Source organism: Echinops telfairi, unplaced genomic scaffold, assembly GCF_000313985.2.
Source record: "Echinops telfairi isolate 266 unplaced genomic scaffold, ASM31398v2 ScPeMD7_3533;HRSCAF=4204_0, whole genome shotgun sequence".
NCBI classification, from domain to species: Eukaryota; Metazoa; Chordata; class Mammalia; order Afrosoricida; family Tenrecidae; genus Echinops; species Echinops telfairi.
In genome coordinates, this window is record NW_022107431.1 from 104,855,549 (window position 1) to 104,874,573 (window position 19,025).

General features: G+C 43.1%; 1 protein-coding gene across 1 annotated transcript in view; it reads left to right on the forward strand.

The window, feature by feature from the left end:
* COL9A1 (collagen type IX alpha 1 chain) overlaps nt 1–19,025 on the forward strand; it is a 94,712-nt gene that overhangs the window by 67,001 nt on the left and 8,686 nt on the right. The window contains exons 29-36 of the mRNA XM_013003728.2: nt 329–382; nt 935–1,006; nt 2,453–2,488; nt 3,341–3,385; nt 4,821–4,853; nt 10,414–10,560; nt 10,780–10,834; nt 12,485–12,673. Coding sequence (XP_012859182.1) covers nt 329–382; nt 935–1,006; nt 2,453–2,488; nt 3,341–3,385; nt 4,821–4,853; nt 10,414–10,560; nt 10,780–10,834; nt 12,485–12,673 — 631 coding nt within the window. The remainder of the gene's footprint in view (nt 1–328; nt 383–934; nt 1,007–2,452; nt 2,489–3,340; nt 3,386–4,820; nt 4,854–10,413; nt 10,561–10,779; nt 10,835–12,484; nt 12,674–19,025) is intronic.

The window sequence follows — 19,025 nt, forward strand, 5'->3', positions numbered from 1 at the left end:
ATAAAATATGTACATGAATAGCCATAGGTTAGAAGTGACTCATGTTGAACATGACTAATTGCCACATCGTGCACAGGTATCAGATTTTATGTCTACCTAGCCATCTGGCATCACAATGAATAGCATGAAAACATTTACTGACAGACGAAAGAATTGGTGTTGTAGCATTTGTAAGATGCTCTCTGCCTTTGGCAAAGATGTGGACAAACTGTGGTAACTTTTATATTTAAACAGAAACCTAAGAATGATGCCACTTTATTTACTTAGTGATTAAGCACTTATATTTTGACAAAGCATCCAGCTGATGATGAGCTTTGTGCTTTTAAAGGGCAGTAGAGGAGAAACAGGACCAGCCGGACCTCCAGGAATACCAGGTAAACTGGTAAGTAATGTTACTACACTTCCAAGTTTATTTGTCCTCCACCTATTAATATTTCACAAAATTTAAAAATAAGCAAGGAAAACAATTTCGAAGGGCTAATTTGATAGCGTCCTATTATTACGCCAATGCACAAAAATGTAAACGTGGAACTGGAAATTGTATGTAGAATACCCTCAGAGGGTATTATAATCAATGTGGTTTGAGCATAGGTTTTAAAACCCAGGAGGAACATGAGGTGCCACATTTGGCCTCTGGTTGGTCTTGGAATGGGAGAGAACCCGAATGAATGCCGGCTTTGATGTTTGCTGCAGTGCTTGTTTATACAGTAAAAGCAGCAGTCCTGCTGCAGGGGCTTGACTGAAAGGGCCCACTGTTGAGATGCCATGCAGATCATGGAAGAAGGATCACAGGAGTGCAGGGGCATGGTGACTGGGCCCTCTTCTGAAGTGGTGGGAGAGGGGCAGACCGGAAGGGCAGGGTTAATCCAGTACATCTCTGGTGTACCCTGGCTTGTGCAAATTCTGTTGCAGTGACTCTCTGTCTGTTTTTCAGGGTTCTTTTGGCAGCCCTGGCCTCCCTGGTTTGCCTGGCCCCCCTGGACTTCCTGGAATGAAAGGTGACAGGGTAAGATAGCAAACACTCTAGAATATTCCTTGTTTAGATGGGCAATGTCTACAAGGTTGAGGAATCAGGCTGTTTTTTGGCTCAGTGGAGAATTTTCACAAAGTCATCATACAGAGTGATCAGAGTAGATATTTTACATTGCTGAGAGTGAAGATTAAGAAGCAAAAACTTGGTAATATAAAAGTTCATCGGAATGGAAATACCAACAAACAAAACCAAAGAGAAAGCTGAGAAAAGTAAAAATTTCTGTTGTAATCACTCTTCCTATTTAGTTCCCAATTTATATTCCTATTCATTAGATATTAGGTGGAAGTGATCCGGGAATGTCCGGAGTTGTCAGGGCTTCTTGAACAATGGTCTGGGCTTCCCTAGGTGATGAGCAGGGAAGCGCTCATCCATCATGATCATACTTGTGCTTAGTGACCTGCCCAACACAAGGAGTTGGTTCATTTAGAATTTTATGATACGTTAGCCTTACAAAGCTCAAAATAGCTCAGAATAATTCTAATAACCCCACATTCTGTGATGCCTACCTTCCCAACACGGTTGCTGAAGACAAAATGGGTGCATAAGCAAATGTGGTAAAGAAAGCAGATGGTGCCCAGTTATCAAAAGATATAGCATCTGGGGTCTTAAAGGCTTGAAGAGAAACAAGCAGCCATCTAGCTTAGAAGCAACAAAGCCCACATGGAAGAAGCACATGTGATCATGAGGTGTCGATGGGATCAGGTAGCAGGCATCAAAGACCCAGAACAAAAAAAAATCATATCAATGCGAATGAGGGGTAGCATGGAATAGAGACCCAAAGCCCATCTGTAGACAATTGAACAGTCCCTAACAGAAGGGTCACAAGGAAGAGAGGAGCAAGTCAGGGTGCAGTATAGCAACAATGTAACATACAACTTTTTTCTAGTTCTTTAATGCTTCCTCCCCCCACTATCATGACCACAATTCTACCTTACAAGTCTGGCTAGACCAGAGCATGTACACAGGTACAGATAAGAGTTTGAAACAGGGAATCCAGGACAGATAAACCCCTCAGGACCAATAATGAGAGTAGTGATACCAGGAGGGTAAGGGTAAGGTGGGGGCAGAAAGGGGTAACCGATTATAATGATCCACATATAACCCTCTTCCAAGGGGATGGACAACAGAAAAATGGGTGAAGGGATACATTGGTTAGTGTAAGGCATGAAAAAATAATAATTTATTAATTATCAAGGGTTCATGAGGGAGGAAGGGTGGGGGAGGGGTGTGATGAGCTGATACCAAGGGCTCAAGTAGAAAGAAAATGCTTTGAAAATGATGATGGCATCATATGTACCAATGTGCTTGACACAATGGATGGATGTGTGGATTGTGATAAGAGCTGTAAGAGCCCCCAATAAAGTGATTTTAAAAAGAAAAAACTCAACCTATTGACAAAGTCTATTTTACTCTTCACAGGGTGCAGTTGGCGAAGCCGGCCCAAAGGGTGCACAGGTGAGTCCTGTCCTGGGCTGGAATGAAGAGCAGTGGTTAGCGCTGCACACACAAGGGCGGCTGGCCGGCTGGTTTGTGGGTATAGCTGCAAGGGTGGGGGCTAGCAGTTCTCACCTTTCTTCATAGTGAATGAAGCCTAGTGTGTAGTTTGGCTGGTAGCCTTACCTACTTTCAAAAACAGGCTAGCGCGCATGCGGGCCAGCCTCCAGCATCCGTACCTGCGCTTCCTTTCCAAGGAGCGCTCTTGCTTCTGCGGCTCGCCAAACTGATGGAGCTTTCTGTAACCGCACCACAGTATTCTATTTTACTTCCTTTCGAATCAAGGCCTCAGCAAGTAAATGGTGCAGGCAGGATTCGACTCAACCCCTTTTCATGGGATGCTTTTCCAATTTAAGACACCTTCTTCAAGAGTTGGGCTGCTAACCGCGGGTCGGTAGTTTGAAACCCCCAGCTGCTCCTCAGGAGAAAGAAGAGGCTTTCTACTCCTGTGAAGAGTCACAATCTCCTCAACCCACAGGGCACTTCTACCCTGTCCTATCGGGTTGATCTGAGTCAGAATGGGCTCGATGACAGCGAGTTTGGTTTTTGTTTTTATTTAAGGATTATACATTTTATAAAATGGCTGGACGTGAATGCTCAATTCTAGCTGAAGCCTAGCCTTACCTCTGGCTTCTCTTTGGGCTACTTTTTGATGTTGACTAGCCACTGACGGCTAGACTGCCACACTTCTGAGAGCATTTTGTATTCTGGGCTATCCTAGGCACACTTATGTATGTGCATCAATGTTGCCTGATTAAAATAACTCAAGGGACTAAGAATTTTAAAAAATGACACCTTTATCTAAAACTTTAGGGTGCCTCTGGTGAAGAAGGCGAAGCAGGAGGAAGGGGTGAACTTGTAAGTTGTTTTATTTTCCGGCTTGGGATTGGGCGTGATGGGGCCTTGTTAATTTTGAACTGTATTAGAAACATATTTTCCTCTTATATCTGCCCCTACATGTTATCCTCATTGCCTCCTGAGTAGTCTACAATGTTGTGTAAGTAACACAAGACTCCCCAAGATTGCAGCCAAGCAACAAAGGACTCCCCAAGATTGCAGCTGATTAAAAGAGAGAGGAAACATCCCATGTTTGGAATGTACTTAGGGACCTGGCCTTAAGCTTTTTTTGGACAAGAGTGGGAAGGAAGTTCCCTTATACCCGGTGCATTCTCTGTCAATAAAGGAACACCCACACTGAACTTCAAGGTGATTCTTAGAGGACTACAGGAACTATCTGAATAATTGCAATGTAGGAAGCAAAATCGAAGTTTTATTAGAGTTAGAAAGCAGTCAGTCACAAACCTGGCGAAGCACCTTCTTTCTAGGCGAAAGCCTCCCAAGAAGTGAAGTCCATCTCCAGGGGAAACCCTGCTAAATTCTCCGGAAGGCAGTAAGAACCAGAACAAGAGCTCCCTCCTGCTGGAGCTGCACAGGGGTGGGGGGGGGGGGGGGGCTGCTGGCTCCTCCCTGCGGCTTTCCCTCGATGTCACATGACCTAAGATAGACATGTATGCTTTGGTCCTTTACAAGGGGGACAGGAGAGTTTTCACAAAGTGAGCTTTAACAAGGTTTTAGGGTAGAGAAGTAAAATCCCAATCTGGAAATGCCATTTTATTCAGCTCTCCAGGATTTAGAGCTACTAGAAGAAATGCAACATTTGAATTAGGTAAAGCTTACCACCTATTCAGTAAACTTCAAAGAGGATGATTTCGATTTCTATTTTACTTCCTGTTGAAGTTGCTCATAATGTCTTAGATCATTATGCTTCATAGTAAAGATTAACTGATGGACTGAACCCACAGCTGAATTCCTATCTAGAATTAGTGGTGAAAAATTTTTAAAGCAGTTTCTTTTCTATTGAGCATAAAAACATACATATTTGATTTGATGGATATTTAGATGAATTTAAAAATATTGTTTGGGATTCAAACGTGAAGAAAGTAAGCTTAAACTGTTTATTCTGTTGGATAACAGAATACTGTTTTAATATCTTTTGACTTACACATTTTATTTGGATTCTCCGTGGTTCGCAGTTTTAGTCTGGATGAAGCCTGTGGGAGTTCTGATTCAGCTCTGTCACTTGACAGGTCCCCAAGCCACAGGCTGGGGGTTGAAGAGCTCGCTCCGAGATTTAAGTAGAACTGGGACTAGAATCTGAAAGTTGAATTGAAAATTAATCTTGTTCATGATTTACTATAGATTTCAGCAGCAAAAGCCCGTTGAATGCTTTTTTAAGGAAACTCTACTAAAGGTGACTACATTGTTATAATTTAATGTTGTTTTATTATCTTAGGGAGAGATCGGATTACCTGGCTCAAAGGGATCGGTAAGTATCATGAACAGAATGGTAGCTATAGAGGTAGAGATATGTAAAACAGATCAAGCTGTAGAAAACAATGCTATGATTTATGAAATTATTCTATAAGCTTCAGTTCAGAGAGAACTTTATTTCAAGGCAGTAGATTTCTAAGTGTATTCTTAGGCAATGGATTCATCCTGAATGGCCCAGTGAGTGGTACACAGCAGACTCTAGTTTCTTCTCTAAATAAGTCATTTTAATTTGATTGTACATTTTATTGTGCCTTTGCTAAGTGTGCATATAGCATTTATAAATATGTACGTAGACATATTCTCAACCACTCCTATATATGTACGCGAGTCTCCAGTTGAGCCCCCTTACCTACTTAGTCTTCATATTTACCTATGTGGTTACTCACAAATGATTGTTTGTTATTGCTATTGTAGGATTGTTTATGTTACAGCATTTACCTTCATCGCCTGTTATTCTTGAGCACCTCTGAGTGTCTTCCTCTACTTCAGTCCCATTGTGCTGACTTCCCCTAAATCGTGTCCTCCTGTTCTTTCCCCACAAGTAGCCCCTGTGCCCTCTCTAAGCAGGAGCCCTGGTGTTACACGTGGGGCTCCTAACCGCAGCTCACTACCACCAGCCGCTCCTCCGGAGAAGGACGGCCTTCTGACTCCCGGAATGAGTTGCACTCTTGGAAACTCGCCGAGGCCGGCCTGCCCTGAGCTACAGGGTCGCTATGGCTTGGCATGGACTTGATGGCAGTAAGCTTGTTCATTATCTGCCCCCCTTGGCTTTTTGTTCTAGCCAGGATGCCAGGACAAGATTGAATGAGAACAACTTTGTTCCGAAGGAATAACTCTTAGGTGATAGTACAACTTATAGCAGATAGAGGAACTTGTACATGGATCAATAGGCAGTTGTGTTAACAGAGCAAGGGAACACTGCATGGTTTAAAAATTAGTAACAGTGTGCATCAGAGTTGTATCCTCTGACCATATTCATTCAATTTGTATGCTGAGTAAAAAATCGGAGAAGCTGGATTATATGAAGAAGATTATATGCAGCATCAAGTATGGAGGAAGGTTTACTAACAAACTGCAGCACATGTAGATGACACAAGCCTGCGTGCTGAAAGTGAGGCGAACTTGAAGCACGTAATGATGCAGATCAAGGGTTGCAGCCTTCAGTATGAATCACAACTCAATATAAAGATGATCCAAATCCTCACAACTGAACCAGTAGGTAACATCATGGTAACTGGAGAAAATATTGAAATTGTCAAGGATTTTGTCTTGCTTTGGTCCACAATCAATGCTGATGGAAGCAGCAGTCAAGGCATCAAATGATGCATTGTCATAGGTAAATTGTTGAACCTGACTTCTTTAGAGTATTGAAAAGCAAGGAGGTTACTTGAGGACTGAGGTGCACCCGGCCCAAACCATGGTATTTTGCATTGCCTTTATGTGCATGTAAAAGTTGGACATTGAATAAGGAAGACTGAAGGAGAATCATTGCATTTGAATCATTGTTCTAGAGAGAAATATTGAAAATAACACAGACTGCCCAAAGGACAAACAAATATGTCTTGGAAGAAGTTTGGCCAGAGTGTCCCTTAGAGGCAAGGATGGTGAGATTGCACCCTACATACTTTGGACATGTTGTCAAGGGAGCCTAGTCCCCGGAAAAGGACAGCAGACTTGGTAAAGTCGAGGGGCAGTGAAAAAGAGGAAGGCTCTCAAAGAGATGGGTTGGCATAGTGGCTGCCCAGTGGGATCAAGCATAGGAACAGGACGGCGCAGTGTTTTATTCAGTGTTGTGCATAGGAGTCCTATAGGTTAGAACCACCTTGATGGCATCTAACAACGTCAACATACAGGACCTTCTCATGCGATCCTTTTTAGAGCCGTTGGTTGGGGCAACCAGGCTCCATCAAGGTTGAGGAGACTGGTGTTTGCATTGGGCTCACTGTTTCCATGTCTTTCGATTTTCATCACCCTTTTTTCCTCCAGATGGGAGAGATCAATAGTTGTATCTGAGACGCTGCTCATGAGATTTTTAAGAACTCAGTCACTACTCACCAATTTAGGCTGTGGAATATTGTTTTTAGGAACTACATTTTGTCAGTTGACAAAGACAGAGGAAGAATGCATCAGAAAATAAAACAGAATTATTTGACTTGGAAAATTATTCTCTTATTTAGTTCATCATATTAAAGAAACTAGATGGCTATCCTTAGAGATTAGATTTATTCAGAATTATAGAATTAATTAGTAGTAGAGCTGGAACGATTTGCTTATTTGAAAGGAATGCATACCTAATAAGAGAAGTAGTGTACCGTTGTTTTTAGGTTCCAACTCTGTACGGCGGCATGGCCACTGCCTGGTCTGTTCCACGCCCACCATTGTCCACACGTTTAGGTTCATTATTGTAGCCACTGTGTCATTCCATCTCACCGAGGGTTTTCCTATCTTGCACTCCTTTGACTCTACCACGTGATCTCCTTCTTCAGGAGAAATCCTTGACAACTCTAATCCTTTCTCCATTTAGGGTGATGTTGCTTATGGGTCCAACTGTGATGATTAAAAAATATATTGAAATAGTATCCATTTATAAGACTAGACTGTTTATTCATCAGTAACTCCTCAAATTCTCTTGACTTGCAGCCAAGCCAGCAAGGTTACAGCTTTTGGGTAGCACAGTTGTGAGGTCTTCCTCCAATCCTGATGCTGCATTCTTCTTGACTGTCGAGTTTATCAGATCATTTGCTCAGCGTCCCGGTTGACTAAGTACGATGAAAGGAGACAACTTCAGAGTACACCTTGACTGGGTCTCAACCACACAGTATCACCTCCTTCTCTTGAAAGAATGCCTCTTTGTCTATGTACAGGTTCCTCACGAGTGCAAATATGCATCCAGGAATTCCCTTTGTTTTCCTTGGGTTTTTATCTATAATTTGTTACGATCGATACAGTTGAATGCCTTTGCATAGTCTATGTAATGCTGGAATTCTTACTGAGTTATTTTTAGCAAGGTGTTCCTTGGGTTTGATATTAATGATATTGCTTCCTAATTTCTGCATTGTATTGGACCATCTTTCCTAGGACGGGCATGAATATGTATCTCTTCCAGTCAGTTAGCCAGGCATCTGCCTTCCGAAGGAGGACTCTTTCTTGCCAAAGATGAGTGACCACCTCTGGCACGGCATCCACTTGTTAAAACATTTCAGTTGGCATTCTACCCATTTCTGGATGCTTCTTTTTCACCTTTGCTTTCAAGGCAGCTTGGACTTCTTCCTTTAATACTATTGACTCTTAATCATGTGCCCAAATGGGTGAACATCGACTAATTCTTTTTGGCACAATGATCTCTGCACACCATCCATTTTCTTTGGATGTTTCCTGCATTGTTTACTCTTTTGTCCATGGAATCCTTTAGTCTTGCAACTCGAGGCTTAAGTTTTTCTCCAGTTCTTTCTGCTTGAAAAAACGCAGAGCACATTTTCATTGTTTGGTTTTCTAACTGCAGATCTTTGCACATTTCATTACAATACCATCCTTTGTCTTCTCGAGCTGCCCTCTGAAGTATTGCTGTGCTCTGGCCCCCTTTGTTCTAGCTAGTCTACTAACTAAGATTGTACTTTCTTCCTTGATTATGGCGTAAACAAGCTTGATAAGCAAGAGCTGTCGGTACCTTGTTTGATACTCTGGTGTCCCATTCCTCAATTAGAACTCTTCCCCAGTGATGCAAGGCCCTTATCGTGTCCTGGTCATGTTGGCCTGTGACCCCTTCATCAAAAATTTCCCCTCCCTGGTTCTCGCAATAGTTCAGCCATTGCCTGCAGTACCATCTAGTCTGATTTGGTATTCCCTCTTTTCTGCCAGTTTTTGAGTGCATCTCTGACTTCAGATTGGCTTCCTCTCTAGGCTGCTTTAGAAGTTGTTATAGTTTTGAACTCTTGGTTTTCTGTGGCTTTTCAGAGCAGGGCCTTAGCTCTCTCTGGTAATGGTGCCTTTCACGGAGTCCCTCTGGCCATTGTTTCTCCATAGCTGCAAGTTTGGCAATATTTTTCTTTCATAAACAGAGATTAGAAAAATAAGCACGACTTGGAGCTTTATTTAATTGTGTCTGGGGAAAGCATTCCTTCATCACCTCCCCCTTTTTCAGTTTAAAACATTTGAATGTTTGGGAGAGTTAGCTCCTTCTAGACAACTGTTGCATGCAAAAAAAGGATTGAATTGCCTGTGAACATTCCTATCCCGAGCACTGGCAGTCCCTTGCTAGCCCTGTCGTCTTATCTTCTCATTCTTATTCTAGAAACAACAGTACATTCTGCCACAGATGCCACCCGAGGCAGTTTAACAAAGAGTGAATTAATTTAGTCTTTTAAAAAAGAGTTATTGTAGATGAGAATTCTCTGAAATGCTTTTAGTGGTCTGCTTTTACTCCCTCTCCCCGAAAAAAATCTAAATTTTATTTACTTTTGTGCTAAGAAAACTGGGTATTTATTTTTTAGGTCGTTAATATTTAGATTTTTAACTTAATATGTAAATGAATTAGAAAGACTTTTTATTTACTATTTTAATGGCACTGGTTTATTTTATGCTCATTTTGCAATATGTGGATATATTTGCTATCCTCACATTCGCTAAAGAATGTTAGACAGGCCAAATAGCTTATTTTCTTGAGAATATCTTCTTTGTAAAAATACTTTGCTGGTGCTATGCAAAGCCATATGACTCATGTGCACACAATGATCCTTTTTGTGGACAGGAAAAGCTAACAAGTCTTATTAAAAATGAACTGGCTCTTGGGAGCTAGTTGTTTGAGATGCGAAGAATGTAGTATTGAAAATATATTATTCCCAGTGATGTTTGGAATACTTATAGCTTCCCCAAAAGATTAAAAAAATCTTATTTGGACTAGAATTCTAGAAGCCCTGCAATTTGTAATTCGAACTGGAATTCACAAGGAGCGTTGGGGGTGTAGTGGTGACAAGTTTGGCTGCTAATCTCAAAGTCTGCAGTTCAAAACCACCAGCCGCAGGAGAAGGATGAGGCTTTCTACGCCCGTTAAGAGTTCACAGTCTGGGAAGCCCCGAGGGGCAGCTCTACCCTGTCCGATCGGCTGGCTCTGAGCTGGGAGGGCTAGATGGCAGTGAGTTTGGTGTTTTGGCTTGGGAATTGTGTGACAATGGGGGCCCACTTCTCAGGGTCCTGGTGGTGCTGGCAGGTAAGCCTTGGCCTGCTAACCAGAAGGCCGGTGGTTCCTGCCCATCAGCTGCTCTGAATATTCACAACCTTGGAAAACCTTTTCGAGGGTGGCTGTGACTCCGAACTGACTGCATGCGAGAGGGTTGGGGTTTTCAGGTGTGGAGCTCTGTGGAGCTGTAACCATTGAGGGAACACCTCTCGGGAGAGAGTAGAAAGCAGGAGAACCTGAGTTGGAAGGTCACATACCTGTCTCTGTCAGCATTCAGGTCTGATGCATCGGAGCAGACTCCGTGGTAGTGAGTTTTTATTTCTATCAAGCAGACAGACTGTAGTTAGCCCTGGTTTGATAGCTGGCCATATTGTTCCAGGTGGGAAACCCCGGAGAGCCTGGGCTGAGAGGGCCTGAAGGCATTCGGGGGCTTCCTGGAGTGGAAGGACCCAGAGGACCACCTGGCCCACGAGGTGTGCAGGGGGAGCAGGGTGTCACTGGCCTGCCTGGCATCCAAGGCCCTTCGGTGAGTGGCGGGAAGTGCATAGCTTCTCTTTGGAGGCTCAATGTCACTGTACAGGAAAGGGGGGTGGCCGGGCTAGTCTAGACATCAGTCCCCAGCAGCGTGGGCAAGGGCCCTTGTAAATCCAACCACCTGCTTCCTTGCAGCAGCAGTCCGCTTAGAATTTAACAGAGACCTCTTGATGGTGCATGCATCAACCACCTTCTCCCTTTTCTATCCCAGGGTCGAGCACCGACAGATCAGCACATTAAGCAGGTTTGCATGAGAGTCATGCAAGGTAAATAAATCCCAAGGGTTGACTTGTATATTTTCAAGGTGGGAGGGTTTGCATAAAATGAATGCTGCTTATTTTGTCCAGTGTGTTGCGATACAGAATATCTCCTTGTCTAAAAATAATTACTTCTCTAGGTTAGCCTGGGTGTTTTGTTGAGACAAGGCAGTTAATGTATAAGAAAGTGTACACATACATTTTTGAAACTAATTTTACCTCCTTTTCCATGTAAGGTAGGTAAGATGTTTAGAACACAGATTCTCAGATGTCTTTCCCTCCTTAAGACCCAACTGCTTCGATTGTACCTTCCACTTCCCTAGGTTCTCTGTAGGTAACCTGGCAAGCCAACGAGACCCCTGCCTGGGAGAAGCGTAAGGACACTAGCTCCATTCCTGTACGACATAGACAGAGCATCAGTCCCCATCCTTATCCCCAGATGGTGACATACCCTCACATCCGTGAACCTTTATCCAAGTGTGTGTGTACCTATGGTCACTCTTCCTCATCATGTATGCGTGGCGTTGGCCAGGCTCTGAAACAGCACAGAAAATGCAGATGTGCACAAATGCCTAAGAGCTGATGAGATTCTGGCACTTTGAGGCCTTTTAACAAACGATCCTCTTATTGGGTTCTAACCAGTTGGTCATAAGAAATACTGTCCCCTTGACAGCCTGGCATACCTAGTAGGCTCGCAGCATTTTTTCAGGGATAGCTCTAGACTGCCATCTCTATATTTGAAAACCAACACGGACCTATTTGCAGACATTTTATCTTAAAAAAATAGCTTAGTTCAAAACGTTACATGTGTAGACAATTGGAACCTTCACTAACTCTTAAATAAGCAGATTTAGGAGATTCATACTTGTGGATTTTGAAAATGTTGGTTAGAAATTTGTCTTGAGTTCGTATTCTACTTCATACCCCATGGCTTCAGGATAATCGATGTGTATGAGAACATTTCCCCGGGAGATTGTATTGGGAAAAATGTCCGGTTCGCCAGGGTTTCACTGGACCCCTCCGAATCTATTTGAAGGTTCCCGAAAAAGCCCGGCCAGTTATTAATTCTTCGGCAGACTGTGACAAGTCCCAGGAAACAGGCTATTTTTAAGCTCTGTTGTCTATTCCAAACATGAAATCAACCTTTGAAAGGCAGAATTTAGAAGAAGCCACGAATTCTCAGGCTATTTTGGGTTTTTTAATATCTGCACACTGAAAATATGAGGACAGGTCTCAAATGGCATTTTAATACTAATTCTGGACAATGTTCCTTAGCGTTTAGAAAGCTCTGGGCAGCCACTTCTACCTCTGTAAGAAACCCATTTTATCTTCCCATCCTGGGTTTTTCGGATAACCAGCCAGGATTCAAGAGATACATCCTTCCTTTCAAAACCAATTTCACCCCAGAGCCCTACAACGGAAGCTCCCCCTCTCTCTGTCTCAAAACAGCAGAACCAAACAGATCCAGGATTGCTGAACAAAGTAGCGCCAGTGAGCCTCCTGGTAGAAAGCCCACCGGGACGTTCTCCAACTTGTTCATATTTCACCACCACTTCTAAAGCTCTGCTGACACACTGAAAACAGACACTTGAAGTACTTGTCTTTTCGCTGGCAGCTCTCTCATGGGTCTGGCTTGCCTGTTGATTATTATCTTTTTAGAGCATCTGGCTGAGATGGCTGCTAGTCTCAAACGTCCAGACTCAGGTGCCTCTGGCCTCCCTGGGAGGCCTGGACCCCCAGGAGCCCCTGGACCCCCAGGAGAGAATGGTTTCCCAGGCCAGATGGGACTTCGTGGCCTCCCAGGCATTAAGGGGCCCCCAGGTGCTCTTGGTCTCCGGGGACCCAAAGGTAAGTGCTTTTGCCCATGTGGAACCTTCTTATTGTCAGATGTCTCCTCCACGTCTCATCTCTTACTAGGCTCAGAATCACCCGCGGGATCAAGAGAAGACGCATCGTTCACTTTTACTATGGTGATGGTGAACATTAGAACGTTAGAATTAGCATTGGACCCTACTCTTCCACAACACTAGACCACATAGTAGAATGAAGGTCCCTTGACTTTAAGTACAGGTGGCGTCGTGGGTTAGGCATCGGGCCACTAATCTGAAAGGCAGCCGTTTGAGCCCCCAGGCTGCTCCTGTAAAGGCGGACAGCCTCAGACACTGCCAGCGGGCAGTTCTGCTCTGTCCACAGGTCCCTGTGCCTCACAATGGACTCACAGACGATGAGTTTGTCAACTTTTAAATACAGATTTGTCTCCACTACACTCAGCTTCGATTGTATTTCAAAAGGCATTTTAATCGCCAACTAGTCATGAATCATTCAGAAAATTTTAACTCCCTAGGGTTCAGGCCCTTCAGGGGCAGACCTCCGGACCCTGAGCGGCACCTTGGAAGGCAGACATGGGGACCTGCTTCCAAAAACCCAGTGGAGCAGCTCTGCACTGCAAACCTGAGCCTTCTGCTAGTGGGAACCGACTTACCCACAATCCACACCAGCCACACCACTGGAGAGCCCTTCCCAGGTGGCCACAAGCCCTGCAGTGTGGCATCTGCTGCTCAGGCAAAGCAAGTGGTTTTGAGGAGCACAATCAGATGGCCTCACGAGTCTGGAGCGACTTCCCTCTCTGTCTAAAGAATTACAATGAATAATTGGTTTCAGTGGAATTTTTAATTTTTAAGGGGCTCTAAAGTACGACTGCACTTTATTCCTTTAAAAAAAGAAAAGAAAAATCAGTGGGAGTTCACCCCTCCCTCTCCCCTTTCAAAGCAAGTTCAGCCTTTGCAGGTAGGCTGTCTCAGAAAGTAGGGCGGTGAGTGTAGGTACTCAGCAGGGCTAGCAGGGAGACTGGCTGTGTCACATGACGTTTGCAGTTAAGCTGAGTAAAGATGTCCGCTCAGGTTGTGTGTGCCTGGATGATTTACAGAGTGGACTAAGCAGACTCAGGAGTTTCTCTATCATGATGAGTAGTGGACAGCTCTCTGGGGAAACTCTAGAACATGTGGCATCAAAAACAAGACAGGGATCCTTTTTCCCCTTCTCTTAATGGCGGTGCTTCAATTAGGGATCAATATGATGGTGCAAATGGTCAGAGGCCAAGCAAGCTGCCTTTTCGGAGATATAAATGAATTGCTGATGCAGTTGGCTAAGGCCACCTTCAGTTGGAACAATTTCGTTAATTACATTTGATTTTTTTTGGCATGTACAGAGCTGCATGTTTAAAAATGAGCCCTAATTGGGGCCTCTCGTATGCCTGGCCCACTTTCATAGCTTTCAGAGGCTGGACAAAATTAAATATCGAGGGAGCTGAGAGGAGAGTGCATCTTAAAGAGCACAGGCCATTTTCCTTGACAGACTCACACAGCCATTAATCTTTGCTCTGTTCCTAGCTACTACGTAAGTCCAGAAAGCCACCTCGTTGGCCCTTTCTCTATGGTGAGCCAAACTCACTCTTCAAATCCCGTCTGAAGGTCGCTTGTTGTTGGATCTGCTGTGCTCGAGTCCAGACAGGACATCTCAGCCTTTCGTGATGAGAGCTGAGTGCTGTGGTTCTGACCCAGTGGTTCTTGGAGCATCCATATCACCATGGCGATGGCTAGAAATGCAGATCTGTGGGCTCAGCCCAGGCCCACTGAATCAGAAACCCGTGGGCAGACTCCAATTATGGGTGCTTAGACAAGCCCTACAGGGGAGTCTGATGCCGCTAAACGGACTGGCGTAGAGTAACCACCATTGTCCTGCTGATCACAATAGACCCTTGAAGGTCTAGACCAGCAGTCCTCAAACTTTTTAAACAGGGGGCCAGTTCACTGCCCCTCAGACCGTTGGAGGGCCGGACTGTAGTTTAAAAAAAAAAACTATGAACAAATTCCTATGCACACTGCACATATCTTATTTTGAAGTAAAAAAACAAATGGGGCAAAAACACCTGGCGGGCTGGATAAATGTCCTCGGTGGGCCGCATGTGGCCCGTGGGCCGTAGTTTGAGGATGCCTGGTCTAGACCAGTCAAAACCCCATTTTCTTATACCAAAGGGACGTTTCCATATTGGGGGTCAACTTAGAGTGAGTAACGGAACCTGGCCTTGGCTGCTCACTAGAATCACCCAGGAGCTGTGGAAAATAGCGATGTCTAGGTCTAATCTCAGAGATTATGATTTAATTGACCCAGGCATCAGGATTTAAAAGCATGCCCCGTTTCCCGCTCCCACATGTGATTCTAATGAGCGGCCAAGGCTGAGAACTGCTGGAGACAAGGCGAAGTGGGAAGTCTGTGGGAAGCTCCTCACAGCAGTGGATTGTGCCTAGGTTGGACTAGGTTGGCCGGGCAGACCAATTGCATTTTGAAGGTTTATATATAAAATATGAAAGACACAATTATTTTATATTTGGAACCTGGAAACTGTCTCTATCACTAAGCTCCTTTGTCAAGAGTAGCTTGAGTAAATAAGGGATATCCCCCTAATATTGTTTTGATAGTAATGACATGTCTGTAATCTAAATGTGACATAGCTTTCTTTTTAAAAGCTCATTTTATTGGGAGTTCCAGCGTTCCATAGTTCAACCACATCAAGAAGTAGGGTACAGTAGCTACCACAGTCAACTGGAAACCATTTTCTTTCTTCTTGACCTCCTTTATCCACCCCTGCCCCACCCAAGGAACCCTTATTTATGAACTTTTTTTTTTTTTCTGAATCTTACACCAACTCTTACAACAATGGGATTTTCTCTCCTCAACTTCCTCTGCCCCTTTCTCATAATTGCATTCATTTAAATAAGTATCTTCTTTCCTCCTTATTCCTTAGAGCTGGGGAGAGAGACGGAGCAGGGATTGGTGTTCTCTGATCAAAATAACACTGTCACATATTTGGAAATGTATGACCCCAAGATCACTGGGCTTGTCCATTCTCATCTCATTGCCCTATAGGATCAACAGTATTTAAGAGAAAACATAGTTTTCTGACAATCTAAAATTTTACTGTTCAGATTTTCTCTGATAATATTTCATCATTTTAAAGCTTATCTTTTTAATTTTGGTCAGTTGGAGATGAGATGTATGTATGTATTGCATTTTTTTTAATGCCTGGTAAAGAAAGGACAGTCAGTAAAGCTGTACAGTATATTCACTTTCAGCATCTCTTTCCAGAGGCATTGTTAAGAAATTACAAACTGAGAAGTTTGGTGGATAATTTTTGATCACTGAGGCACCGTTTTAATCACGGTTTTCCTCCTAACCCTCTCACCAGGAGCCGGCAGAAACCAGCCTCCCTCGGCTCAGTGCTTCATGCACACATGCAGATTTGATTTTGTTTCTCACCGACGTCTTTCACACAGTATTGCACAGGCTTTTGTGGGTTCGTGCCCTAAAGACAGCCCACATCCATTTTAGATACAAGTATATTTTCAAGCAGAAACCTCTTGAGAGAGATCTTCACTTTGCTCTTCCTTCCTGGTATAAATACACTTTTAAATGTTCAAGGTTTGGATTCACGTTCGTGCCATTGAGTCGGGATGTATAATTTTAGATATTTTGGTGTGAGTCAGACAGAAGTGTCAATGTGTAAATGAAGGTTTGAGAAAATGCATGTCATGGCTGTGACTAGCACCCTAACACCCTTTTTAGTATTAATCTGCTCACTAGGAGATGAAGCTTCAATTATAGCTTGCAAATAAATAGCAACTAGACAGCAATGAGGATCCCTGGTGGCAGCAATGGTTAAACAGCTGCTAACAGAAAGGTCCACAGTTCGAATCCCACAGCCACTGCTCAGGAGATAAGACCTGGTGAACTGCCCTGTTGAAGATTATAGCTGAGGAAAATCCTGAGGGGCGCTGTACTCTGGGACAGAGTCACGGGGTGGGGGTGGGGGGACAGCTCTACTCTGTCAGAATCAACTCAAGGCACACAAGAACCTCAGGCAGCAGTGAGAATGCCTTTGACTTCCGTCACTCCGCTTGTCATGAGCTGATTTTCTACTAAAAGGGCCATTTACCTTCAAAGAAAGCTTCTTTTAAAAGCTCTCTATATGTAATTTTTTGAGCAATAAGCTAGCAAAGATGGAACTTTAATTTCCTGAGCTGGGTTTTCGTGCAACTCAAAAGGCAACACGACCAGGGCTTGCAGAAGCAGGTTAGTGTGGGGAAAAGCAGACCCAGCTGCCTGCGTGGTTTGCAATGGAGCAACAGTTTGCAGAGTGGCTCTGTCTTGGAGCCTATCGAAAATTTGTCTTCCACACGGACTAGCCAAAAGACGGTGTTACAACAACGAAGACAGCGTCTGATTCCTCGTGAGTATCGTTGTAAAGGTAGTGCGATTTCATGTCAGAATGTGTCAATAGCTCAAACTTTCACTATCAGTCTAAAAACTACATTTAATTTATAGTCTCCATCTCAGATCCCCAGAAAACGTGGCCAGTTCAGAGATTCTCTCCTCATGGCACGTCTCCAGAGCTACAGCAAGAGGACATTTAAATTGCGAACTTAACAAGAGTGCTGTTAGATTTTAAAATGATACTTGTGATAGTTTCCTAATACAGCACAGCCATATTGATGATAAGCATGAATAATAACAACTCATCAGTAAAAGGATACAAGTTCAACCTGAGTTTAAACAGTCACTTCATCACAAGGGATACAGGATAATTTGACAACTGTGCAGATGGTTGTACATACATTATTCCTATTTTTGCTATTCATGTGGCCTTATTTATTGAATTATAATAGTTATACAACAACACAAAATTATCACCAAAATGGTGGGTCTGATATATTTGGAAAAAATAATTATGTATAGAATTTGCTTTTGACTATTATTGCATCTAATAACATTGTATAGTAATATACTCCTATGAAAATGGGATAGTAGAAATGCTTTGTAGATTCAGTATAGGTCATTTACACCCAGCTAAGATATTAAAATACCACGTTAAAGAAAGGTCACTTGGTGATGCTGTAGGAGAAACACTGAGCTCTTCGCAGTAAGGTGGGCAATTCAAACTCATCAGCTGCTCAGACAGAGAAAGAAGAGGCTGTTGGCTCCTGCCAAGATTTAGTCTCTGTTGATGAGTGTATTTTGGGTGAAATGGAAGTTAGTAGTCCATAAGTGGGAGGAGAGAAATCAAGGTGAAGGGTAGACTAATGGCGTGGGGGGGGGGGAGTGTTGATTTGTAAACTGTTGAATACAAAGCTGATGACCTGAAATAACCCCCCACCTGATTTACCATAAATTGTTATTAATAAAAGGTTTACCATCTCACAAAGGGTTGTCACGAAGGATTTACCATCGACAGCGGGCTGTCGTGCATCAGAGTCGCCTCGCTGACGGTGGGCCGGGCCGTTAAAGAGCTTTAGTGTGGGCGTGTGGCTTGTCTGCTGGGATGGAGGTCACTTCTGTGGCTTTGTCTTACGGCTGCAGAATTTCCCAGTTCAATCTGCTCTCTTGCAAAAGTCTTGCACATGCTTATGCACATGCATATGGTTGGACATATTCTAAGGTATACCTCATGTTCATGCCAATAATTGTGCACATTATGCATTTTTGTAAACTGTGCAACTCCCTCATGCCTTGATTCCCTCTATATGCATGTGAGCAATATGTGTGCACACTTATATGTTTGCACTGATGTAAATAACATTAAACATACCCACGTAAAGAACATCCACATGCACATGACATGCCTAGCTCCCATAGAGTCTGTTTCTACAAAGACTGGGCAAGCTGTGTCCAGCAGATCTTCTCCTTGGTTTGCCCAGTCAGGTATCAGTCAGCACCACACTCTAAGTGCTACTTTAATTATTATTAATTCTAGTTTTTATGGTGAGTCTGCCCTATAATGTTCTCTACACAAATCTCAGAATAATTTGTATTTGAATTAAAAGATAACTTGTTTGTATTTTTACTGGGCTCCTGATGGAAATTATGCTTTGGGAATTCTGATAACATTTTATGGTTATCTTCCTATCAATGAATACTTTCAAAGTCTTCTTGTATCTTTTAGAAATACTTAAAATATTTTTTTCACATTGTATTTGTTCACTTCTGATTATGTATATTCCTAGTTACTTAATATTTTAATAGCCATTCTGAATAGGATACTTTTTCACTCTGACTTACTATTGGTTGTTATTTGCATATTTGAAAGTTACTGATTTGCATATGTTACATTTATACCCAACTACTTTACTGTGTGGGTTTTTTTTTT